Genomic DNA, 27,113 nt, shown 5'->3' on the forward strand with positions numbered 1-27,113 from the left:
CACAGCAACGTCACAGCACAGGGATAAGGCACACAGCAAAGTCACAGCACAGGGATAATGCACACAGCAACGTCACAGCATAGGGGTAAGGCACACAGCAACATCACAGCACAGGGATAAGGCACACAGCAAAGTCACAGCACAGGTATAAGGCACACAGCAACGTCACAGCACAGGTATAAGGCACACAGCAACATCACAGCAAAGGCATAAGGCTCACAGTAATGTCACAGCAAGGGCATAAGGCAAACAGCAACGTCACAGCAAAGGAATAAGGCACACAGCAACGTCACAGCACAGGAATAAGGCCCACAGCAACATCACAGCAAAGGCATAAGGCACACAGCAACGTCACAGCACAGGGATAAGGCACAGAGCAACGTCACAGCACAGGGATAAGGCACACAGCAACATCACAGCACAGGGATAAGTCACACAGCAACGTCACAGCAAAGGCATAAGGCACACAGCAACGTCACAGCACAGGGATAAGGCACAGAGCAACGTCACAGCACAGGGATAAGGCACACAGCAACATCACAGCACAGGGATAAGGCACACAGCAACGTCACAGCACAGGAATAAGGCACAGAGCAACGTCACAGCAAAGGCATAAGGCACACAGCAATGTTACAGCACAGGGATAAGGCACACAGCAATGTCACAGCACAGGGATAAGGCACACAGCAATGTCACAGCAAAGGCATAAGGCGCACAGCAATGTCACAGCACAGGAATAAGGCACACACCAATGTTACAGCACAGGGATAAGGCCAAAAACAACGTCACAGCACAGGAATAAGGCACACAGCAACGTCACATTAAAGGCATAAGGCACACAGCAATGTTACAGCACAGGGATAAGGCACACAGCAATGTCACAGCACAGGGATAAGGCACACAGCAATGTCACAGCAAAGGCATAAGGCACATAGCAATGTCACAGCACAGGAATAAGGCACACAGCAATGTTACAGCACAGGAATAAGGCCCAAAACAACGTCACAGCACAGGGATAAGGCACACAGCAACGTCACAGCAAAGGCATAAGGCACACAGCAATGTTACAGCACAGGGATAAGGCACACAGCAATGTCACAGCACAGGGATAAGGCACACAGCAATGTCACAGCAAAGGCATAAAGCACACAGCAATGTCACAGCACAGGAATAAGGCACACAGCAACGTCACAGCACAGGGTTAAGGCACACAGCAACGTCACAGCAAGGGCATGAGGCACACAGCAACGTCACAGCACAGGGATAAGGCACACAGCAACGTCACAGCACAGGGATAAGGCACACAGCAACGTCACAGCACAAGGATAAGGCACACAGCAACGTCACAGCAAAGGCATAAGGGACACAGCAACGTCACAGCACAGAGATAAGGCACACAGCAACGTCACAGCACAGGGATAAGGCACACAGCAACGTCACAGCAAAGTCATAAGGCACACAGCAACATCACAGCACAGGGATAAGGTACACAGCAACGTCACAGCACAGGGATAAGGCACACAGCAATGTCACAGCACAGGAATAAGGCACACAGCAATGTCACAGCACAGGAATAAGGCACACAGCAACATCACAGCACAGGGATAAGGCACACAGCAATGTCACAGCACAGGAATAAGGCACACAGCAACGTCACAGCACAGGGATAAGGCACACAGCAATGTCCCAGCACAGGAATAAGGCACACAGCAACGTCACAGCAGAGGGATAAGGCACACAGCAACGTCACAGCACAGGGATAAGGCACACAGCAACGTCACAGCAAAGGAATAAGGCACACAGCAACGTCACAGCACATGGATAAGGCACACAGCAACGTCACAGCACAGGGATAAGGCACACAGTAACGTCACAGCACAGGGATAAGGCACACAGCAACGTCATAGCACAAGAATAAGACACAGAGCAACGTCACAGCACAGGGATAAGGCACACAGCAATGTCATAGCACAAGAATAAGACACAGAGCAACGTCACAGCACAGGGATGAGGCACACAGCAACGTCACAGCAAAGGCATAAGGCACACAGCAACGTCACAGCACAGGAATAAGGCATACAGCAACGTCACAGCACAAGAATAAGGCATACAGCAACGTCACAGCACAGGGATAATGCACACAGGGATGTCACAGTACATGGATAATATACACAGTGATGTCACAGTACAGGGATAATGCACACAGTGATGTCACAGTACAGGGATAATGCACACAGTGATGTCACAGTACAGGGATAATACACACAGGGATGTCACAGTACAGGGATAATACACACAGGGATGTAACAGTACAGGGATAATGCACACAGGGATGTCACAGTACAGGGATAATACGCACAGTGATGTCACAGCACAGGGATAATGCACACAGTGATGTCACAGTACAGGGATAATGCACACAGGGATGTCACAGTACAGGGATAATGCACACAGTGATGTCACAGTACAGGGATAATATACACAGGGATGTCACAGTACAGGGATAATACACACAGGGATGTCACAGTACAGGGATAATACACACAGGGATGTCACAGTACAGGGATAATACACACAGGGATGTCACAGTACAGGGATAATGCACACAGGGATGTCACAGTACAGGGATAATACACACAGTGATGTCACAGTACAGGGATAATGCACACAGTGATGTCACAGTACAGGGATAATACACACAGGGATGTCACAGTACAGGGATAATATACACAGTGATGTCACAGTACAGGGATAATATACACAGTGATGTCACAGTACAGGGATAATACACACAGTGATGTCACAGTACAGGGATAATACACACAGTGATGTCACAGTACAGGGATAATGCACACAGTAATGTCACAGTACAGGGATAATATACACAGTGATGTCACAGTACAGGGATAATATACACAGTGATGTCACAGTACAGGGATAATGCACACAGGGATGTCACAGTACAGGGATAATGCACACAGTGATGTCACAGTACAGGGATAATACACACAGTGATGAAACAGTACAGGGATAATATACACAGTGATGTCACAGTACAGGGATAACGCACACAGTGATGTCACAGTACAGGGATAACGCACACAGTGATGTCACAGTACAGGGATAACACACACAGTGATGTCACAGTACAGGGATAATACACACAGTGATGTCACAGTACAGGGATAATACACACAGGGATGTCACAGTACAGGGATAATACACACAGGGATGTCACAATACAGGGATAATGCACACAGGGATGTCACAGTACAGGGATAATACACACAGTGATGTCACAGTACAGGGATAATGCACACAGTGATGTCACAGTACAGGGCTAATACACACAGGGATGTCACAGTACATTGATAATACACACAGGGATGTCACAGTACAGGGATAATACACACAGGGATGTCACAGTACAGGGATAATGCACACAGTGATGTCACAGTACAGGGATAATACACACAGGGATGTCACAGTACAGGGATAATGCACACAGGGATGTCACAGTACAGGGATAATACACACAGTGATGTCACAGTACAGGGATAATGCACACAGTGATGTCACAGTACAGGGATAATACACACAGGGATGTCACAGTACAGGGATAATACACACAGGGATGTCACAGTACAGGGATAATACACACAGGGATGTCACAGTACAGGGATAATACACACAGGGATGTCACAGTACAGGGATAATATACACAGTGATGTCACAGTACAGGGATAATATACACAGTGATGTCACAGTACAGGGATAATACACACAGTGATGTCACAGTACAGGGATAATACACACAGTGATGTCACAGTACAGGGATAATGCACACAGTAATGTCACAGTACAGGGATAATGCACACAGTGATGTCACAGTACAGGGATAATATACACAGTGATGTCACAGTACAGGGATAATATACACAGTGATGTCACAGTACAGGGATAATGCACACAGGGATGTCACAGTACAGGGATAATGCACACAGGGATGTCACAGTACAGGGATAATGCACACAGTGATGTCACAGTACAGGGATAATACACACAGTGATGTCACAGTACAGGGATAATATACACAGTGATGTCACAGTACAGGGATAACGCACACAGTGATGTCACAGTACAGGGATAATACACACAGTGATGTCACAGTACAGGGATAATACACACAGGGATGTCACAGTACAGGGATAACGCACACAGTGATGTCACAGTACAGGTATAATACACACAGTGATGTCACAGTACAGAGATAATGCACACAGTGATGTCACAGTACAGGGATAATACACACAGGGATGTCACAGTACAGGGATAATGCACACAGTGATGTCACAGTACAGTGATAATGCACACAGGGATGTCACAGTACAGGGATAATACACACAGGGATGTCACAGTACAGGGATAATATACACAGTGATGTCACAGTACAGGGATAATGCACACAGTGATGCCACAGTGCAGGGATAATGCACACAGGGATGTCACAGTACAGGGATAATGCACACAGGGATGTCACAGTACAGGGATAATACACACAGGGATGTCACAGTACAGGGATAATGCACACAGTGATGTCACAGTACAGGGATAATGCACACAGTGATGTCACAGTACAGGGATAATGCACACAGGGATGTCACAGTACAGGGATAATGCACACAGGGATGTCACAGTACAGGGATAATACACACAGGGATGTCACAGTACAGGGATAATGCACACAGTGATGTCACAGTACAGGGATAATGCACACAGGGATGTCACAGTACAGGGATAATACACACAGGGATGTCACAGTACAGGGATAATATACACAGTGATGTCACAGTACAGGGATAATGCACACAGTGATGTCACAGTACAGGGATAATATACACAGTGATGTCACAGTACAGAGATAATGCACACAGTGATGTCACAGCACAGGGATAATATACACAGTGATGTCACAGTACAGGGATAATGCACACAGTAATGTCACAGTACAGGGATAATATACACAGTGATGTCACAGTACAGAGATAATGCACACAGTGATGTCACAGCACAGGGATAATATACACAGTGATGTCACAGTACAGGGATAATGCACACAGTAATGTCACAGTACAGGGATAATATACACAGTGATGTCACAGTACAGAGATAATGCACACAGTGATGTCACAGCACAGGGATAATATACACAGTGATGTCACAGTACAGGGATAATGCACACAGTAATGTCACAGTACAGGGATAATATACACAGTGATGTCACAGTACAGGGATAATGCACACAGTAATGTCACAGTACAGGGATAATATACACAGTGATGTCACAGTACAGAGATAATGCACACAGTGATGTCACAGCACAGGGATAATATACACAGTGATGTCACAGTACAGGGATAATGCACACAGTGATGTCACAGTACAGGGATAATATACACAGTGATGTCACAGTACAAGGATAATATACACAGTGATGTCACAGTACAGAGATAATGCACACAGTGATGTCACAGCACAGGGATAATATACACAGTGATGTCACAGTACAGAGATAATGCACACAGTGATGTCACAGCACAGGGATAATATACACAGTGATGTCACAGTACAGGGATAATGCACACAGTGATGTCACAGTACAGGGATAATATACACAGTGATGTCACAGTACAGGGATAATACACACGGTGATGTCACAGTACAGAGATAATGCACACAGTGATGTCACAGTACAGGGATAATACACACAGTGATGTCACAGTACAGGGATAATATACACAGTGGTGTCACAGTACAGGGATAATGCACACAGTGATGTCACAGTACAGGGATAATACACACAGGGATGTCACAGTACAGGGATAATATACACAGTGATGTCACAGCACAGGGATAATACACACAGTGATGTCACAGTACAGAGATAATGCACACAGTGATGTCACAGTACAGGGATAATATACACAGTGGTGTCACAGTACAGGGATAATGCACACAGTGATGTCACAGTACAGGGATAATGCACACAGTGATGTCACAGTACAGGGATAATATACACAGTAATGTCACAGTACAGAGATAATGCACACAGTGATGTCACAGCACAGGGATAATATACACAGTGATGTCACAGTACAGGGATAATGCACACAGTGATGTCACAGTACAGGGATAATATACACAGTGATGTCACAGTACAGGGATAATGCACACAGTGATGTCACAGTACAGGGATAATATACACAGTGATGTCACAGTACAGAGATAATGCACACAGTGATGTCACAGTACAGGGATAATACACACAGTGATGTCACAGTACAGAGATAATGCACACAGTGATGTCACAGTACAGGGATAATATACACAGTGGTGTCACAGTACAGGGATAATGCACACAGTGATGTCACAGTACAGGGATAATGCACACAGTGATGTCACAGTACAGGGATAATATACACAGTGATGTCACAGTACAGAGATAATGCACACAGTGATGTCACAGTACAGGGATAATATACACAGTGGTGTCACAGTAAAGGGATAATGCACACAGTGATGTCACAGTACAGGGATAATGCACACAGTGATGTCACAGTACAGGGATAATACACACAGTGATGTCACAGTACAGAGATAATGCACACAGTGATGTCACAGTACAGGGATAATATACACAGTGGTGTCACAGTACAGGGATAATGCACACAGTGATGTCACAGTACAGGGATAATGCACACAGTGATGTCACAGCACAGGGATAATATACACAGTGATGTCACAGTACAGGGATAATGCACACAGTGATGTCACAGCACAGGGATAATATACACAGTGATGTCACAGTACAGGGATAATGCACACAGTGATGTCACAGTACAGGGATAATATACACAGTGATGTCACAGTACAGGGATAATGCACACAGTGATGTCACAGCACAGGGATAATATACACAGTGATGTCACAGTACAGGGATAATGCACACAGTGATGTCACAGTACAGGGATAATGCACACAGTGATGTCACAGTACAGGGATAATGCACACAGTGATGTCACAGTACAGGGATAATGCACACAGGCAATAGAAAGAAATCTGGATTTGTAAGAAATCACCAACACACTTGTCAGTTCAGGAGTCTCTCCCAAGCTGCGATCTTTCACTTGTGGTTAATGACTTTATATACTAAGAGGAATGTATCTGAGGCTGAGATTGTGCCGTGGAACAATGAGACAGATCGTGTTCATCATTGCTGTATGAAGCAGAGGAGCAAAAATGTTGAGCAAGAGTCCATTTGGGAATATTGCCAGATCGTATAAAAATGTGAAGGCGACGTTTCCAGTCAAAGTCAAACAACACAGAAAGAAGGAATCTCAGCAATGAGCAGCGAAGAATTGGAACAATGTAAAAAAAGAAACGTGTGCAAGACAGCGAAGGGTCATAAGCTCTGATACAAACAATGCAAAGTCATCATTGACGAGAATTGTAAAAATGTGAAGGAAACAGAACAATCAACTAAAACAAGGAAGGAGGGCCGCCCTCCAAAAAAGAACGTTTCCAAGTCTGATGGCTCAGAGTTAAATAAGAAATAATATAAAAGTTCATCAGGATGTTCGATCGTTCACGTGGGCACCACAAAGTGTAAATGAAACTACAGTAAAAGTGGACTTTACAGCAGTAAGCCGGACCCTCATTGTCTCAGGAGACCCCCAACGATCTCTAGTCCAACAGGAGACATTACGGCATTTCAGAAGTGCAAGTAAGTAATTAAAATGGTTCAATCCTCACCCAAAGAAAAAAATACCAAAAATGATTATTTCTAGGGAACATACGACACTTTGACGGTCTTCTCCTCTTCATCTGAACAAAATCAACCTAAAATCTCACGCCATCTGGATTGCTGGTCAATGCGGACCCCCCACCCCAGTCTTGGCCCCCTTACCTATTTAGATAATTTTTTGAATGTACCCATACTCCATCCAGATTGTAAACTTCTATATTCAGTGTACTATCTTTAAAGTCTGTACAGTAGACATTCTCCCCATAAGTCAAGCATCAGATCTGCGACCTTCGTCCTCGCCCCCCCTTCCCAATCTCTGTTGGAGGGAAGGAATAAAATAAATATCCACAGAAGAATCATAATAGCTATGAAGTTGTATCCATAATTATAAGAGTTATGGCAATTTCCCAAAATGTTAACACATAATATTTCCTATGATCTCTATGTAGGACATGTTCAGAAACCATCATGACAAAGCAGCCCACCCCTATTACCAGCGCTGTAAGACACTAGAGGATGAAGCGAGGAGAAGATGGGATTCTCTGTGAACCTTGGGGATGTTCTTCAGACTTGGTCAGACAAGAACCACATTGATCTTCAGGTTATGCTGCATGGTGAAGGCAGTGCGGGATTACCAATTAGGCACCAGCCTATGAGCCCTGCATCTTTTGGGGGCCCTGCACAATGGACAAAAAATAATATTGATTTGATATAGTAATCTGTGAACCTTGGAGCTATTCTTCAGACTTGGTCAGACAAGAACCACATTGATCTTCAGGTTATGCCACATGGTGAAGACAGTGCGGGATTACCAATTAGGCACCAGCCTATGAGCCCAGCATCTTTTGGGGGCCCCGCACAATGGACAAAAAATAATATTGATTTGATATTGGAATCTGTGAACCTTGGGGATATTCTTCAGACTTGGTCAGTCAAGAACCACATTGATCTTCAGGTTATGCCGCATGGTGAAGGCAGTGCGGGATTACCAATTAGGCACCAGCCTATGAGCCCTGCATCTTTTGGGGGCCCTGCACAATGGACAAAAAATAATATTGATTTGATATAGTAATCTGTGAACCTTGGAGCTATTCTTCAGACTTGGTCAGACAAGAACCACATTGATCTTCAGGTTATGCCACATGGTGAAGACAGTGCGGGATTACCAATTAGGCACCAGCCTATGAGCCCTGCTTAATTTGGGGGCCCCGCACAATGGACAAAAAATAATATTGATTTGATATAGTAATCTGTGAACCTTGGGGATATTCTTCAGACTTGGTCAGACAAGAACCACATTGATCTTCAGGTTATGCCGCATGGTGAAGGCAGTGCGGGATTACCAATTAGGCACCAGCCTATGAGCCCTGCATCTTTTGGGGGCCCTGCACAATGGACAAAAAATAATATTGATTTGATATAGTAATCTGTGAACCTTGGAGCTATTCTTCAGACTTGGTCAGACAAGAACCACATTGATCTTCAGGTTATGCCACATGGTGAAGACAGTGCGGGATTACCAATTAGGCACCAGCCTATGAGCCCTGCTTCTTTTGGGGGCCCCGCACAATGGACAAAAAATAATATTGATTTGATATAGTAATCTGTGAACCTTGGGGATATTCTTCAGACTTGGTCAGACAAGAACCACATTGATCTTCAGGTTATGCCGCATGGTGAAGGCAGTGCGGGATTACCAATTAGGCACCAGCCTATGAGCCCTGCATCTTTTGGGGGCCCTGCACAATGGACAAAAAATAATATTGATTTGATATAGTAATCTGTGAACCTTGGAGCTATTCTTCAGACTTGGTCAGACAAGAACCACATTGATCTTCAGGTTATGCCACATGGTGAAGACAGTGCGGGATTACCAATTAGGCACCAGCCTATGAGCCCTGCTTAATTTGGGGGCCCCGCACAATGGACAAAAAATAATATTGATTTGATATAGTAATCTGTGAACCTTGGGGATATTCTTCAGACTTGGTCAGACAAGAACCACATTGATCTTCAGGTTATGCCACATGGTGAAGGCAGTGCGGGATTACCAATTAGGCACCAGCCTATGAGCCCTGCATCTTTTGGGGGCCCTGCACAATGGACAAAAAATAATATTGATTTGATATAGTAATCTGTGAACCTTGGAGCTATTCTTCAGACTTGGTCAGACAAGAACCACATTGATCTTCAGGTTATGCCACATGGTGAAGACAGTGCGGGATTACCAATTAGGCACCAGCCTATGAGCCCTGCTTCTTTTGGGGGCCCCGCACAATGGACAAAAAATAATATTGATTTGATATAGTAATCTGTGAACCTTGGGGATATTCTTCAGACTTGGTCAGACAAGAACCACATTGGTCTTCAGGTTATGCCGCATGGTGAAGGCAGTGCGGGATTACCAATTAGGCACCAGCCTATGAGCCCTGCATCTTTTGGGGGCCCTGCACAATGGACAAAAAATAATATTGATTTGATATTGGAATCTGTGAACCTTGGGGATATTCTTCAGACTTGGTCATACAAGAACCACATTGATCTTCAGGTTATGCCACATGGTGAAGGCAGTGCGGGATTACCAATTAGGCACCAGCCTATGAGCCCTGCATCTTTTGGGGGCCCCGCACAATGTCTGAAAAATAATATTGATTTGATATTGTAAAAATGTGTAATCAGTGTGTCGGCCTGGCCAGTTGACATTGGAGGCCGGTAAGACCCCTGAAGCCCAGATATGAACATTACAGCAAACGGCAAGGAAATATTTTGAATGTTGTCAACTATATTAAAGAATTCACGAGTAGTAGAGGAGGGGCAGGTATGCGATCGGCCAGGACGGGAGTGGAGGAGAAGAGAGTGGCAGTGAGTTCTCGCCGACTCTAGATCACTACAGAAGCTTCCGGACACAGACGAGTAATATAGGCCTACACCTGAGCTTGATGGACGTTCATCATTACCATTTCTGGGTTATAATGAAGTCTGATCAACTTAAATTTTATTAAACAGAACATACATTAATTGGTGCGTTAAAACAGAACATTTAAAAACAAATTAGGAAATAATTTGCTTGAGGAACACCGAGATTTCAAGAGCCCAGGGTTTAATCCGGCTCTGGGTGGAGGTGGAGTCAGTCGATGTCCTGGCTAGCTAGGCTGACGGATGGACGTAACTCATGACAGAAGCCACAATGTATTCCCTGATTCACTTACAAATGTAACGAAATTACAAAGGGAAGAAGAAGCCGAACTGAGCAGGAAAGATGGAGAATCTGCACTCAGGATTCCACGCTGGACAAGACTCAGAAGAGCGCTGCAATATTATTCACTTAAGTTGCGCAGAAGTGATAGAGAACGGATTGGAAAAGTTCGACAAACCGGTCTACACAGAACACTTCTATCCAATCTCGCATTGACCCAACGTCACCATTAATGATCCGATTTCCCCCCAAGCATTAGGATGGTTTCCAGGGAACCATTTTTCTGAATCTCAATCCCTTAATATTCCTCACTGTTACTCCAGAGGGTTGTTTCACATATTGTCCAGTCTACGAGGCGGCAGCGGCCGCCCCATCACGCAGTCTTGGTGACAGTTCAGGGAATGGGGAATAATTTAAATGTCTCCTCACAGTTTCCCTCTCTGCACATTTCACAACCTGCAGCCTTTATATCTGATATACACCCAATATCACAAAGAATCATCCGCTCATCATAGGGACTGACCTTCATAAACCCCGTACTGACATAATTATCCAGGGCTAAGCTCGCTGATTACAGAAGGCTCCGTACCGACACAAAACTGCAGCCTCCTAGTAGCCACTCCATATTCTGAGAGCGCAGCTCTGCAGTATAATACAGGATGTAACTCAGGATCAGTAATGTAATGTATGTACACAGTGACTGCACCAGCAGAATAGTGAGTGCAGCTCTGGAGTATAATACAGGAGGTAACTCAGGATCAGTAATGTAATGTATGTACACAGTGACTGCACCAGCAGAATAGTGAGTGCAGCTCTGGAGTATAATACAGGATGTAACTCAGGATCAGTAATGTAATGTATGTACACAGTGACTTCACCAGCAGAATAGCGAGTGCAGCTCTAGAGGATAATACAGGATGTAACTCAGGATCAGTAATGTAATGTATGTACACAGGGACTGCACCAGCAGAATAGTGAGTGCAGCTCTGGAGTATAATACAGGATGTAACTCAGGATCAGTAATGTAATGTATGTACACAGGGACTGCACCAGCAGAATAGTGAGTGCAGCTCTGGAGTATAATACAGGAGGTAACTCAGGATCAGTAATGTAATGTATGTACACAGTGACTGCACCAGCAGAATAGTGAGTGCAGCTCTGGAGTATAATACAGGATGTAACTCAGGATCACTAATGTAATGTATGTACACAGTGACTGCACCAGCAGAATAGTGAGTGCAGCTCTGGAGTATAATACAGGAGGTAACTCCTGTAATAATCAGTAATCCCAGAGATAGCAATGTTTTGAGTATAAGACTTTACTTTCCTATTATTTTGGGCTCTGAACGTCTCAGGCTGTTTTTTCAGCAGACAACATTTACACCTTATAAGTTCATTATGGCTAATGGCCTCAATTCATCGTCTGTAATATCCTGCCCTCATTTATTATATCTCCCTACCTCACTGTTGTATAATGCACATTATTACTTACGGGATTTCTAACAGTTCCTCGAGACTAAACAGCTACAAATAAAAGACTGTTCCTATTATATCATGATTTTATAGCACTGGGTCTTATGGACGGGCCCTACAGATGCTGGAGGACCCCAGCTGGGAGTATCTCCTCACGGGTCACACTCACGGACTGTGGTTACAATGTAACATGTGATCATTTGTACTGAAATCCATTAGTATCCCTTTCTTCTTATTCAAAGTAAAAGTTGTAGGAAATCTTTATTCACATTAAAATAAATGGTGGGACTCATTGCAGGTATGGTTCCAATCACAGTGGGGTCTCGGTTTCCATATTTCTATCCTTCATTCAATTAACATCTTGTAATTTATATTTTAAGAATAGATTGATATAATGTGTCTCTGGTCATTTTTCCCCATCAAATCTGTTACCCATTCTAAATCTTCGTCAGGTAGTCCCTAAAAAAAATTAAAAAGTCTCCAGCTCAGATCCAGCAATAAAGTGCTTGGATTACTCAGGATAAAACTGCTCTAAGTATTTGCACTTTCACTGGTCACCCACATGACTTGGGGACACACAGCCAAATATAACAAGGCCAATAATGTGGCAGGCGGAGGGCTATTTTTACTTTGCTCCGAACTTCAATAGCTTATACAAACACACCGTGCCAAAGAAAGCTTTGTGTTCAGACTCAGAGCGGAGGGCTGTGTACTAATGCACACATCACTGCCAAGACTGCGAAGTCTCTGTACACCAAAGTATGTACGTAGGGACATCAAAAACAGCATCCATGGACAAAGAGGCTGGCCAGAGGAGCCCAAGGAAAGGTGATCAGGGCCTGGAAGAAGCAGAACTGATCAACTAGCGAAGGCCCAATAAAAAAGGGCGAAAGAGGAGCGATGACCAGCCAGCCAGGGTCCAATAGAAGGAGGGCGGAGAAGCTGGTCAGGGCCCGATGGTAGGAGAAGGAGAGCTGACCAGCCAGCCAGGGCCCAATAGGAGAAGGGAGGAGAAGCCGGTCAGGGCCTGATGGTAGGAGAAGGAGAGCTGACCAGCCAGCCAGGGTCCAATAGAAGGAGGGCGGAGAAGCCGGTCAGGGCCTGATGGTAGGAGAAGGAGAGCTGACCAGCCAGCCAGGGTCCAATAGAAGGAGGGCGGAGAAGCCGGTCAGGGCCTGATGGTAGGAGAAGGAGAGCTGACCAGCCAGCCAGGGTCCAATAGAAGGAGGGCGGAGAAGCTGGTCAGGGCCCGATGGTAGGAGAAGGAGAGCTGACCAGCCAGCCAGGGCCCAATAGGAGGAGGGCGGAGAAGCTGGTCAGGGCCCGATGGTAGGAGGAGAGCTGACCAGCCAGCCAGGGTCCAATAGAAGGAGGGTGGAGAAGCTGGTCAGGGCCCGATGGTAGGAGAAGGAGAGCTGACCAGCCAGCCAGGGCCCAATAGGAGAAGGGAGGAGAAGCCGGTCAGGGCCTGATGGTAGGAGAAGGAGAGCTGACCAGCCAGCCAGGGTCCAATAGAAGGAGGGCGGAGAAGCCGGTCAGGGCCTGATGGTAGGAGAAGGAGAGCTGACCAGCCAGCCAGGGTCCAATAGAAGGAGGGCGGAGAAGCTGGTCAGGGCCCGATGGTAGGAGAAGGAGAGCTGACCAGCCAGCCAGGGCCCAATAGGAGAAGGGAGGAGAAGCCGGTCAGGGCCTGATGGTAGGAGAAGGAGAGCTGACCAGCCAGCCAGGGCCCAATAGAAGGAGGGCGGAGAAGCTGGTCAGGGCCCGATGGTAGGAGAAGGACAGCTGACCAGCCAGCCAGGGCCCAATAGGAGAAGGGAGGAGAAGCTGGTTAGGGCCCGATGGTAGGAGAAGGAGAGCTGACCAGCTAGCCAGGGCCCAATAGGAGGAGGGAGGAGAAGCTGGTCAGGGCCCGATGGTAGGAGAAGGACAGCTGACCAGCCAGCCAGGGCCCAATAGGAGGAGGGCGGAGAAGCCGGTCAGGGCCTGATGGTAGGAGAAGGAGAGCTGACCAGCCAGACAGGGCCCAATAGAAGAAGGGAGGAGAAGCTGGTCAGGGCCCGATGGTAGGAGAAGAAGAGGAGCTGACCAGCCAGCCAGGGCCCAATAGGAGAAGGGAGGAGAAGCCGGTCAGGGCCTGATTGTAGGAGAAGGAGAGCTGACCAGCCAGCCAGGGCCCAATAGAAGGAGGGCGGAGAAGCTGGTCAGGGCCCGATGGTAGGAGAAGGACAGCTGACCAGCCAGCCAGGGCCCAATAGGAGAAGGGAGGAGAAGCTGGTTAGGGCCCGATGGTAGGAGAAGGAGAGCTGACCAGCTAGCCAGGGCCCAATAGGAGGAGGGAGGAGAAGCTGGTCAGGGCCCGATGGTAGGAGAAGGACAGCTGACCAGCCAGCCAGGGCCCAATAGGAGAAGGGAGGAGAAGCTGGTTAGGGCCCGATGGTAGGAGAAGGAGAGCTGACCAGCCAGCCAGGGCCCAATAGGAGGAGGGCGGAGAGGCTGGCCAGGGCCCGATGGTAGGAGAAGGAGAGCTGACCAGCCAGCCAGGGCCCAATAGGAGGGCGGAGAAGCTGGTCAGGGCCCAATGGTAGGAGAAGGAGAGCTGACCAGTCAGCCAGGGCCCAATAGGAGAAGGGAGGAGAAGCTGGTCAGGGCCCGATGGTAGGAGAAGGAGAGCTGACCAGCCAGCCAGGGCCCAATAGGAGGAGGGCGGAGAAGCCAGTAAGGGCCCGATGGTAAGAGAAGGACAGCTGACCAGCTAGCCAGGGCCCAATAGGAGGAGGGCAGAGAAGCTGGTCAGGGCCCGATGGTAGGAGAAGAAGAGGAGCTGACCAGCTAGCCAGGGCCCAATAGGAGGAGGGCGGAGAAGCTGGTCAGGGCCCGATGGTAGGAGAAGGAGAGCTGACCAGCTAGCCAGGGCCCAATAGGAGGAGGGCGGAGAAGCTGGCCAGGGCCCGATGGTAGGAGAAGGAGAGCTGACCAGCCAGCCAGGGCCCAATAGGAGGGCGGAGAAGCTGGTCAGGGCCCAATGGTAGGAGAAGGAGAGCTGACCAGTCAGCCAGGGCCCAATAGGAGAAGGGAGGAGAAGCTGGTCAGGGCCCGATGGTAGGAGAAGGAGAGCTGACCAGCCAGCAAGGGCCCAATAGGAGACGGGAGGAGAAGCTGGTCAGGGCCCGATGGTAGGAGAAGGAGAGCTGACCAGCCAGCCAGGGCCCAATAGGAGGAGGGCGGAGCAGCCAGTAAGGGCCCGATGGTAAGAGAAGGACAGCTGACCAGCTAGCCAGGGCCCAATAGGAGGAGGGCAGAGAAGCTGGTCAGGGCCCGATGGTAGGAGAAGAAGAGGAGCTGACCAGCTAGCCAGGGCCCAATAGGAGGAGGGCGGAGAAGCTGGTCAGGGCCCGATGGTAGGAGAAGGAGAGCTGACCAGCCAGCCAGGGCCCAATAGGAGGAGGGCGGAGAAGCTGGTCAGGGCCTGATGGTAGGAGAAGGAGAGCTGACCAGCCAGCCAGGGCCGAATAGGAGGAGGGCCGAAAAGCTGGCCAGGGCCCGGTGGTAGGAGAAGGAGAGCTGACCAGCCAACCAGGGCCTAATAGGAGGGGGGAGAAGCTGGTTAGGGCCCGATGGTAGGAGAAGGAGAGCTGATCAGCTAGCCAGGGCCCAATAGGAGGGCGGAGAAGCTGGTCAGGGCCTGATGGTAGGAGAAGGAGAGCTGACCAGCCAGCCAGGGCCCAATAGGAGGAGGGCGGAGAAGCTGGTCAGGGTCCGATGGTAGGAGAAGGAGAGCTGACCAGCCAGCCAGGGCCCAATAGGAGGAGGGCGGAGAAGCCGGTCAGGGCCCGATGGTAGGAGAAGAAGAGGAGCTGACCAGCCAGCCAGGGCCCAATAGGAGGAGGGCGGAGAAGCCGGTCAGGGCCCGATGGTAGGAGAAGGAGAGCTGACCAGCTAGCCAGGGCCCAATAGGAGGAGGGCGGAGAAGCTGGTCAGGGCCCGATGGTAGGAGAAGGAGAGCTGACCAGCCAGCCAGGGCCCAATAGGAGGAGGGAGGAGAAGCCGGTCAGGGCCCGATGGTAGGAGAAGGAAAGGAGCTAACCAGCTAGCCAGGGCCCAATAGGAGGAGGGCAGAGAAGCTGGTCAGGGCCCGATGGTAGGAGAAGGAGAGCTGACCAGCTAGCCAGGGTCCAATAGGAGGAGAGAGGAGAAGCTGGTCAGGGCCCGATGGTAGGAGAAGGAGAGCTGACCAGCTAGCCAGGGCCCAATTGGAGGAGGGCGGAGAAGCTGGTCAGGTCCCGATGGTAGGAGAAGGAGAGCTGACCAGCCAGCCAGGGCCCAATAGGAGGAGGGCGGAGAAGCTGGTCAGGGCCCAATGGTAGGAGAAGGAGAGCTGACCAGCCAGCCAGGGCCCAATAGGAGAAGGGAGGAGAAGCTGGTCAGGGCCCGATGGTAGGAGAAGGAGAGCTGACCAGCCAGCCAGGGCCCAATAGGAGGAGGGCAGAGAAGCTGGTCAGGGCCCGATGGTAGGAGAAGGAGAGCTGACCAGCCAGCCAGGGCCCAATAGGAGGAGGGAGGAGAAGCCGGTCAGGGCCCAATGGTAGGAGAAGGAAAGCTGACCAGCCAGCCAGGGCCCAATAGGAGGAGGGCAGAGAAGCTGGTCAGGGCCCGATGGTAAGAGAAGGACAGCTGACCAGCCAGCCAGGGCCCAATAGGAGGAGGGAGGAGAAGCCGGTCAGGGCCCGATGGTAGGAGAAGGAGAGCTGACCAGCCAGCCAGGGCCCAATAGAAGGAGGGCTGAGAAGCTGGACAGGGCCTGATGGTAGGAGAAGGACAGCTGACCAGCTAGCCAGGGCCCAATAGGAGGAGGGCGGAGAAGCTGGTCAGGGCCCGATGGTAGGAGAAGGAGAGCTGATCAGCCAGCCAGGGCCCAATAGGAGGAGGGAGGAGAAGCCGGTCAGGGCCTGATGGTAGGAGAAGAAGAGCTGACCAGCCAGCCAGGGCCCAATAGAAGGAGGGCAGAGAAGCTGGTCAGGGCCCGATGGTAGGAGAAGGACAGCTGACCAGCCAGCCAGGGCCCAATAGGAGGAGGGCAGAGAAGCTGGTCAGGGCCCGATGGAAGGAGAAGGAGAGCTGACCAGCCAGCCAGGGCCCAATAGGAGAAGGGAGGAGAAGCTGGTCAGGGCCCGATGGTAGGAGAAGGAGAGCTGACCAGCCAGCCAGGGCCCAATAGGAGGAGGGCAGAGAAGCTGGTCAGGGCCCGATGGTAGGAGAAGGAGAGCTGACCAGCCAGCCAGGGCCCAATAGGAGGAGGGCAGAGAAGCTGGTCAGGGCCCGATGGTAGGAGAAGGACAGCTGACCAGCCAGCCAGGGCACAATAGGAGGAGGGAGGAGAAGCCGGTCAGGGCCCGATGGTAGGAGAAGGAGAGGTGACCAGCCAGCCAGGGCCCAATAGAAGGAGGGCTGAGAAGCTGGTCAGGGCCTGATGGTAGGAGAAGGACAGCTGACCAGCTAGCCAGGGCCCAAAAGGAGGAAGGCGGAGAAGCTGGCCAGGGCCCGATGGTAGGAGAAGGAGAGCTGATCAGCCAGCCAGGGCCCAATAGGAGGAGAGAGGAGAAGCTGGTCAGGGCCCGATGGTAGGAGAAGGACAGCTGACCAGCCAGCCAGGGCCCAATAGGAGGAGGGCAGAGAAGCAGGTCAGGGCCCGATTGAAGGAGAAGGAGAGCTGACCAGCCAGCCAGGGCCCAATAGGAGAAGGGAGGAGAAGCTGGTCAGGGCCCGATGGTAGGAGAAGGAGAGCTGACCAGCCAGCCAGGGCCCAATAGGAGGAGGGCAGAGAAGCTGGTCAGGGCCCGATGGTAGGAGAAGGAGAGCTGACCAGCCAGCCAGGGCCCAATAGGAGGAGGGAGGAGAAGCCTATCAGGGCCCGATGGTAGGAGAAGGAGAGCTTACCAGCCAGCCAGGGCCCAATAGGAGGAGGGCAGAGAAGATGGTCAGGGCCTGATGGTAGGAGAAGGACAGCTGATCTGCCAGCCAGGGCCCAATAGGAGGAGGGCGGAGAAGCTGTTCAGGGCCTGATGGTAGGAGAAGGAGAGCTGATCAGCTAGCCAGGGCCCAATAGGAGGAGGGCGGAGAAGCTGGTCAGGGCCTGATGGTAGGAGAAGGAGAGCTGACCAGCTAGCCAGGGCCCAATAGGAGGAGGGCGGAGAAGCTGGTCAGGGCCTGATGGTAGGAGAAGGAGAGCTGATCTGCCAGCCAGGGCCCAATAGGAGGAGGGCGGAGAAGCTGGTTAGGGTCCGACGGTAGGAGAAGGAGAGCTGACCAGCTAGCCAGGGCCCAATAGGAGGAGGGCGGAGAAGCTGGCCAGGGTCCGATGGTAGGAGATGGAGCGCTGACCAGCTAGTCAGGGCCCAATAGGAGGAGGGCGGAGAAGCTGGTCAGGGCCTGATGGTAGGAGAAGGAGAGCTGACCAGCCAGCCAGGGCCCAATAGGAGGAGGGCGGAGAATCTGGTCAGGGCCCGATGGTAGGAGATGAAGAGGAGCTGACAAGCCAGCCAGGGCCCAATAGGAGGAGGGCAGAGAAGCTGGTCAGGGCCCGATGGTAGGAGAAGGAAAGTTGACCAGCCAGCCAGGGCCCAATAGGAGGATGGCGGAGAAGCTGGTCAGGGCCCGATGGTAGGAGAAGGAGAGCTGACCAGCTAGCCAGGGCCCAATAGGAGGAGGGCAGAGAAGCTGGACAGGGCCTGATTGTAGGAGAAGGAGAGCTGATCAGCTAGCCAGGGCCCAATAGGAGGAGGGCAGAGAAGCTGGTCAGGGTCCGACGGTAGGAGAAGGAGAGCTGACCAGCTAGCCAGGGCCCAATAGGAGGAGGGCGGAGAAGCCAGTCAGGGCCCGATGGAAGGAGAAGGAGAGCTGACCAGCTAGCCAGGGCCCAATAGGAGAGGGTGGAGAAGCCAGCTGAGCCCGATGGTAGGAGAAGGAGAGCTGACCAGCTAGCCAGGGCCCAATAGGAGGAGGGCGGAGAAGCCGGTCAGGGCCTAATGGGAGGAGGGCAGAGAAGCCGGTCAGTCCCCAATGGTAGGAGACGGAGAGCTGAGCAGCTAGCCAGGGCCCAATAGGAGGAGGGCAGAGAAGCCGGTCAGGGCCTAATAGGAGGAGGGCAGAGAAGGTGGTCAGTGCCCGATGGTAGAAGGACAGCTGACCAGCTAGACAGGGCCCAATAGGAGGAGGGCGGAGAAGCCAGTCAGGGCCTGATGGTAGGAGAAGGAGAGCTGACCAGATAGCCAGGGCCCAATAGGAGGCGGGCGGAGAAGCCGGTCAGGGCCCGATGGTAGGAGAAGGAGAGCTGACCAGCCAGCCAGGGCCAATGGGAGGAGGGCAGAGAAGCGGCTCAGAACCCGATGGTAGGAGAAGAACAGCTGTCCAGCTAACCAGGGCCCAATAGGAGGAAGGCGGAGAAGCCAGTCAGGGCCCGGTGGTAGGAGAAGGAGAGCTGACTAGCTAGCCAGTGCCCAATAGGAGGAGGGTGGAGAAGCCAGCAAGGACCCGATGGTAGGAGAAGTAGAGCTGATCAGGTAGCCAGGGCGGAGAAGGAGGAGGGCGAAGAAGCTGGTCAGGGCCCGATGGTAGGAGACGGAGAGCTCAGCAGGTTGCCAGGGCCCAATAGGAAGAGGGCGGAGAAGTCGGTCAGGGCCCAATGGTAGGAGGAGAAGAGCTGACCAGCTAGCCAGGGCCCAATAGGAGGAAGGCGGAGAAGCCGGTCAGGGCCTAATTGGAGGAGGGCAGAGAAGCTGGTCAGGGCCCGATGGTAGAAGGACAGCTGACCAGCTAGCCAGGGCCCAATATGAGGAGGGCAGAGAAGCGGGTCAGAACCCGATGGTAGGAGAAGGAGAGCTGACCAGCCAGCCAGGGCCCAATAGGAGGAGGGCGGAGAATCTGGTTAGGGACCAATGGTAGGAGAAGGAGAGCTGACCAGCTAGCCAGGGCCAATGGGAGGAGGGCAGAGAAGCGGGTCAGAACCAGATGGTAGGAGAAGAACAGCTGTCCAGCTAACCAGGGCCCAATAGTAGGAAGGCGGAGAAGCCAGTCAGGGCCCGGTGGTAGGAGAAGGAGAGCTGACCAGCTAGCCAGGGCCCAATAGGAGGAGGGCGGAGAAGCCAGTAAGGGCCCGATGGTAGGAGAAGGAGAGCTGACCAGCTAACCAGGGTCCAATAGGAGGAGGGAGGAGAAGTTGGTCAGGGTCCAATGGTAGGAGAAGGAGAGCTGACCAGCTAGCCAGGGTCCAATAGGAGGAGGGCGGAGAAGCTGGTCAGGGCCGGATGGTAGGAGATGGAGAGCTGACCAGCTAGTCAGGGCCCAATAGGAGGAGGGCAGAGAAGCCAGTAAGGGCCCGGTGGTAGGAGAAGGAGAGCTGACCAGCTAGCCAGGGTCCAATAGGAGGAGGGCAGGGAAGCCAGTAAGGGCCCGGTGGTAGGAGAAGGAGAGCTGACCAGCCAGCCAGGGCCCAATAGGAGAAGGGAGGAGAAGCTGGTTAGGGCCCGATGGTAGGAGAAGGAGAGCTGACCAGCCAGCCAGGGCCCAATAGGAGGAGGGCAGAGAAGCCAGTCAGGGCCCGATGGTAGGAGAAGGAGAGCTGACCAGCTAGCCAGGGTCCAATAGGAGGAGGGCAGGGAAGCCAGTAAGGGCCCGGTGGTAGGAGAAGGAGAGCTGACCAGCCAGCCAGGGCCCAATAGGAGAAGGGAGGAGAAGCGGGTTAGGGCCCGATGGTAGGAGAAGGAGAGCTGACCAGCCAGCCAGGGCCCAATAGGAGGAGGGCAGAGAAGCTGGCCAGGGCCTGATGGTAGGAGATGGAGAGCTGACCAGCTAGCCAGGGTCCAATAGGAGGAGGGCAGGGAAGCTAGTCAGGGTCCAATGGTAGGAGATGGAGAGCTGACCAGCTAGCCAGGGCGGAGAAGGAGGAGGGCGGAGAAGCTGGTCTGGGCCCGATGGTAGGAGAAGGAGAGCTGACCAGCCAGCCAGGGCCCAATAGGAGGAGGGTGGAGAAGCCGGTCAGGGCCCGATGGTAGGAGAAGGAGAGCTGACCAGCCAGCCAGGGCCCAATAGGAGGAGGTCAGAGAAGCCAGCCAGGGCCCATTGGGAGGTGGCTTAGGCCTGACAGGAAGATAATCAGAGTTGACTGGTTGATCTGGGTCCACTATCAGTCAAGATAATGGGCCCCTGGCAACATACAGTGGATATAAGATTCCAAAGACAGACTGATAGGAAATGTAGATAGTGAGCCCCATTGGGGACAGTGATGATAATGTCTGTAAAGTGCTGTGGAATCAATGGCGCTATATAAGTGAGTGAAATAAATAAATATAAAAAGTCTACACACTCCTGTTAAAATGACAGTTTTTTTTATGAAAAATATTATTTCAAGTAGAAACTTTTCAGAACTTTTTCACCTTTAATGCTGCTTATTATCTGTACAAATCCTGAGGAACAAACTGAAATTATTTTAAGGGAGAAAATAACACTAAAATAATGTGGTTGCATAAGTGTGAATACCTTCTTATAATTGGGCATTTGATTGTGTTCATAATTAGCCAATCATATTAACCCTTGTGTTACACAGTGCTTGGCCGCAGTCATTTACAGGGATTCTGATTAACCCCACAGAAAGTGTCGCTGCTCTAGGAGGATTTTTCCTGACATTTTCTGGTCCAGAAGCAGCTGACAACACAGCAGAGGATCTCACTGTGGAAAGTTATTAGTCAGGACAAAGGAACAACATTTTTTTTCAAGGTATTGCATATACTATGGAGCACTGTGAAGACGTCATCAAGAAGGGGCTTAAATTTGGCAGAACAGTGACATTACCCTAGGACTGGACATCCCTCAAAAATTGATGAAAATTCGAGAGAGAAACTGATCCTTTAGGCTGCAAGGAGGTCTTCAGCAACATTAATGGAGCTGCAGGATTTTTTTTGCAAGTACTGGTTGTGTACTGCATGTGACATCAATCTCCTATATTCTTTATATGTCTGGTCTGTGGGGTAGGGTGGAAGGACAAAAGCCGTTTTTAGCCATGATTCCAAAAGGTTCAAAGCTGACACAGCCAATCACCAGAAGATCACCATCCCCACAGTGAGGCATAGCAGAGGCAGTATTGTGCTTTGGGGCTGTTTTTTTGGCAGTTGGAACTGGGGCTTTAGTCAAGGTGGAGGGATTTATGAACAGTTCAAATATCAGTCAATTTTGCATCAAAACCTCCCGGCCTCTGCTAAAAGTGGAGTATGAAGAGGAATTTCATAACACCCCTAAGCAATATCCAAATCACCAAAAGAACGGCTTCACCAGAAAAAGATGAAAGTTCTGGAACGGCCCAGACCTGAATCCAATTAAAAATCTGTGGTGACCTGTAGAGGGCGCTGTACACAGGAGATGGGCCCCGCAATCTGACAGATGTGGAGCTACTGCAACGAGGAACACAAGAAGAAAAAGAATACAGACTTAAGTAATAATACAGGTGTGAAATCATCCTGATGGGATTAGGCCGCGATCTGTGTATAACCAGTAATACAGGACTGGAGGAAGATGTTACCCTGCGTATAGCTAAAAATCTATCTGCATGTACACGGGGAGTAAAAAAGAAAAGAAAAACCAGAAGAGATGTAGCCAGTGATGATAACAATGACACCTTGTTCCCTGTAGTCACAGCTCATGGAGGAGCCATTCAGTCGCAAACGTAACCATGAGGAGCAGCGCCCCCTCCTGTATCACAGGTGTAACGCACACCCGTGCAGAGCAGCACTGCGTCCTTTGTCTTGTTCTTCCCTCTATATTAAGTTTTCTATATCTCGTTCTCTCCACATGAAATAAAATATAGAAAAGAATAAGAAGTAGAACACAGGACAAGAGAAGAAAATAACTACATTCTGAATATGTAACAAGCAGGGCATAAATAAGGATGAAGGAATCTGTCCCCTGCATTGTGGATGTTATAAGCTCCACCCAAGAAGAGCCCTTACTCATGAAATGATTGCCCTACATCCAGCTGGTACCATCTGTACCCAACAGACTTACCCAGGGCCCACATGAGCAATACCATAATCACGGAGTATGAATAGAGGAGCTAGATCAGGACATCATTCATATCCAGTACTAATCCTGAGTTACATCCTGTATTATACTCCAGAGCTGCACTCACTATTCTGCTGGTGCAGTCACTGTGTACATACATTACATTACTGATCCTGAGTTACATCCTGTATTATACTCCAGAGCTGCACTCACTATTCTGCTGGTGCAGTCACTGTGTACATACATTACATTACTGATCCCGAGTTACATCCTGTATTATACTCCAGAGCTGCACTCACTATTCTGCTGGTGCAGTCACTGTGTACATACATTACATTACTGATCCTGAGTTACCTCCTGTATTATACTCCAGAGCTGCACTCACTATTCTGCTGGTGCAGTCACTGTGTACATACATTACATTACTGATCCCGAGTTACATCCTGTATTATACTCCAGAGCTGCACTCACTATTCTGCTGGTGCAGTCACTGTGTACATACATTACATTACTGATCCTGAGTTACATCCTGTATTATACTCCAGAGCTGCACTCACTATTCTGCTGGTGCAGTCACTGTGTACATACATTACATTACTGATCCTGAGTTATATCCTGTATTATACTCCAGAGCTGCACTCACTATTCTGCTGGTGCAGTCACTGTGTACATACATTACATTACTGATCCCGAGTTACATCCTGTATTATACTCCAGAGCTGCACTCACTATTCTGCTGGTGCAGTCACTGTGTACATACATTACATTACTGATCCTGAGTTACCTCCTGTATTATACTCCAGAGCTGCACTCACTATTCTGCTGGTGCAGTCACTGTGTACATACATTACATTACTGATCCCGAGTTACATCCTGTATTATACTCCAGAGCTGCACTCACTATTCTGCTGGTGCAGTCACTGTGTACAAACATTACATTACTGATCCTGAGTTACCTCCTGTATTATACTCCAGAGCTGCACTCACTATTCTGCTGGTGCAGTCACTCTGTACATACGTTACATTACTGATCCTGAGTTACATCCTGTATTATACCCCAGAGCTGCATTCACTATTCTGCTGGTGCAGTCACTGTGCACATACATTACATTACTGATCCTGAGTTACCTCCTGTATTATACTCCAGAGCTGCACTCACTATTCTGCTGGTGCAGTCACTGTGCACATACATTACATTACTGATCCTGAGTTACCTCCTGTATTATACTCCAGAGCTGCACTCACTATTCTGCTGGTGCAGTCACTGTGTACATACATTACATTACTGATCCCGAGTTACATCCTGTATTATACTCCAGAGCTGCACTCACTATTCTGCTGGAGCAGTCACTGTGTACATACATTACATTACTGATCCCGAGTTACATCCTGTATTATACTCCAGAGCTGCACTCACTATTCTGCTGGTGCAGTCACTGTGTACATACATTACATTACTGATCCTGAGTTACATCCTGTATTATACTCCAGAGCTGCACTCACTATTCTGCTGGTTATGATTGGAAACAGTACATTTGTGACAGACACACCCTCTCCTAAAAGCTGAAGTGGAGCAGGTAAATATTTTCTGCCATGAAATTACTGTATGCTTTCTACAATGTAAATCAGGAAAGCAATCCCTGCAGAAGTAAAGCAAGCAGGGAATGGTGGGAGATTCGCGCTCTGACCTTCTTATGAGACACTTTTGTACTTACCACGGCTGCAGATGGTGGCAGCTGGAACACGGCAGAGCCATCAGCGGCCCGGGAGCTGTAGTAATAAGTCATGACCGGATCACCTGTAGTCAAACAAACCCCATGAGAACCAGTCACAGATGTACAAAAAAGCAAAACACAATCCAGAGAGAGCAGACAGATGATCGGCCATAAACAGTGCACCCCCTCATTCATCCCCCCTGACTTACACAGCCCTAGAATGGAGCCGGCTATGGATGACACCTCCTGGAGCAGTCAGGGACTCAGTGACATGCGGTGGAAATCAAATCCCATATCAGACTCAACAGCAGAGAGGAAATGTTAGAAACCTGAAGAAGTTTCCTTCCTTCCTTCCTCAGTGTCTGACTCGCCTTCTCTCCTAAAATACAGAGGGGAAGAGGTGCAGGGAGAACACTTTCAGAGGCCAAGCAACAGCCAACATTATTATAACATCAAGTCAATATTAAAGAATTAAAAGGACAGTAACAAATCTAAAATATTAATTTTGTATGCAAAGAAAGTAAAATGATTAAAAATCTGTAGATAAAATCTGTGAATGAAAATATTGTGGATAGTGTAAGAAGGGGCGATCAGTGCTCCATCAGTAATTATATCCAAACGTGGGTCTAATCATCTCTCCTAATGAGAATCTGCACAGATCTTCGCTTCGACCAGTCACTAAACAGGCGACAATCGAACATCCCAAAAGGATATAAAATGTATCAAATCGATCAGCATTCTTAAATGGGCTGATACAAACTGGTGTCGAACAATGATTAATTCCCCATATAGTGCGCATACTGTCTGCAGAACATCGTCTGTTTACACGGCGCAATGTGCTGCTGACAACAATTACAGGGTCTGCAAGAATGATCAAATCAGCCAGTGAAGGAGCGTTTTGCTCGATTGTCGGAAGGTTTACCCTGGTGAATTATCGGGAATGAGTGTAAAGCAGGGCTGTGGAGTCGGTAAGACAAACCTCCGACTCCAACTCCACGACTCCCTCATACACGGCTCATGTTTAACTGATAACTTTACTGTAGTAAAATGGTAACATCATTATCTTGATACAATAATCAAGCTATTTAGATAGACAATAAAATATATTTATTGGAATACAACTTTAGAACAATTTATTATACACTAAGCAGTAAGTGGAAAAAAACTGTTTTCAGCAAGAACGTACTGAATAACATTCGTGCAGTCTATGAATTTGTTCTGAGAAATAGTATCAACTCCATCAGATCCTCCCTCATAGACGACCTCAGATCTGACCTCATTATTTTAAGGCTAGAGAACAACCTCTCTAATTTAGGCTGGTGGCAAAGCCGTAACCACATGGGGTAACATCTCTAATAATTTCAGGGTATAAAGGAATTGCCTCGCGCAGTCAGTTTTGAAGAACGATTGAACTCTTCTACTTCTTTGAGAGCAAGTGAAACATTTTGTAATTCCACAATTGCCCCATTTCCAGCGCGTCTCTTCAAGATGGAATCAATTTTAGGGGTTCTGGCAGCAATAGCCAGTTTCCTCCCTTTGCAGCATGTCCCTCCTGCAGACTATCTCTTATTGCTGCAGAGTGTGCACAACACAGCGCATGTGATGAATAGGAAAGAGGTGTGAAGCAGCTTCAACAAGACCATCTAATTGTGAAGAATCATTTTGCTGTTCTTCTGTAGTAATATCTGTTTCTTCCTCCGTTATGGGAACAGGACTGTGGCCTTCCATCTCCAGCATACTGAATGTGAAATGTTCTTCTAGCTGCTGTTCACCTTCATTATTCTCATTCATCAGTTTAATTGTACTTATCATGTTTGAAGCATTATCAGTTATAATAGCAAGAACCTGTTCTTTTTTGTTCTTAATCCTGCTTCCC

General features: G+C 49.2%; 1 protein-coding gene across 2 annotated transcripts in view; it reads right to left on the reverse strand.

Moving 5' to 3' along the window:
- Positions 1-25,541, reverse strand: part of ETS1 (ETS proto-oncogene 1, transcription factor) — a 273,539-nt gene extending 247,998 nt beyond the window's left edge. For both annotated transcript variants that reach the window (XM_073657429.1, XM_073657430.1), the window contains exons 1-2: positions 25,447-25,541; positions 25,238-25,320 (exon numbers count right to left, since the gene is read on the reverse strand). In XM_073657429.1, the coding sequence (XP_073513530.1) occupies positions 25,238-25,309 (72 nt within the window). In that variant the 5' untranslated portion in view covers positions 25,310-25,320; positions 25,447-25,541. The remainder of the gene's footprint in view (positions 1-25,237; positions 25,321-25,446) is intronic.
- Positions 25,542-27,113: the final 1,572 nt, after the last annotated feature.

This window comes from Phyllobates terribilis, unplaced genomic scaffold, assembly GCF_046119375.1.
Source record: "Phyllobates terribilis strain yellow unplaced genomic scaffold, ASM4611937v1 Scaffold_12__6_contigs__length_324123572, whole genome shotgun sequence".
NCBI classification, from domain to species: Eukaryota; Metazoa; Chordata; class Amphibia; order Anura; family Dendrobatidae; genus Phyllobates; species Phyllobates terribilis.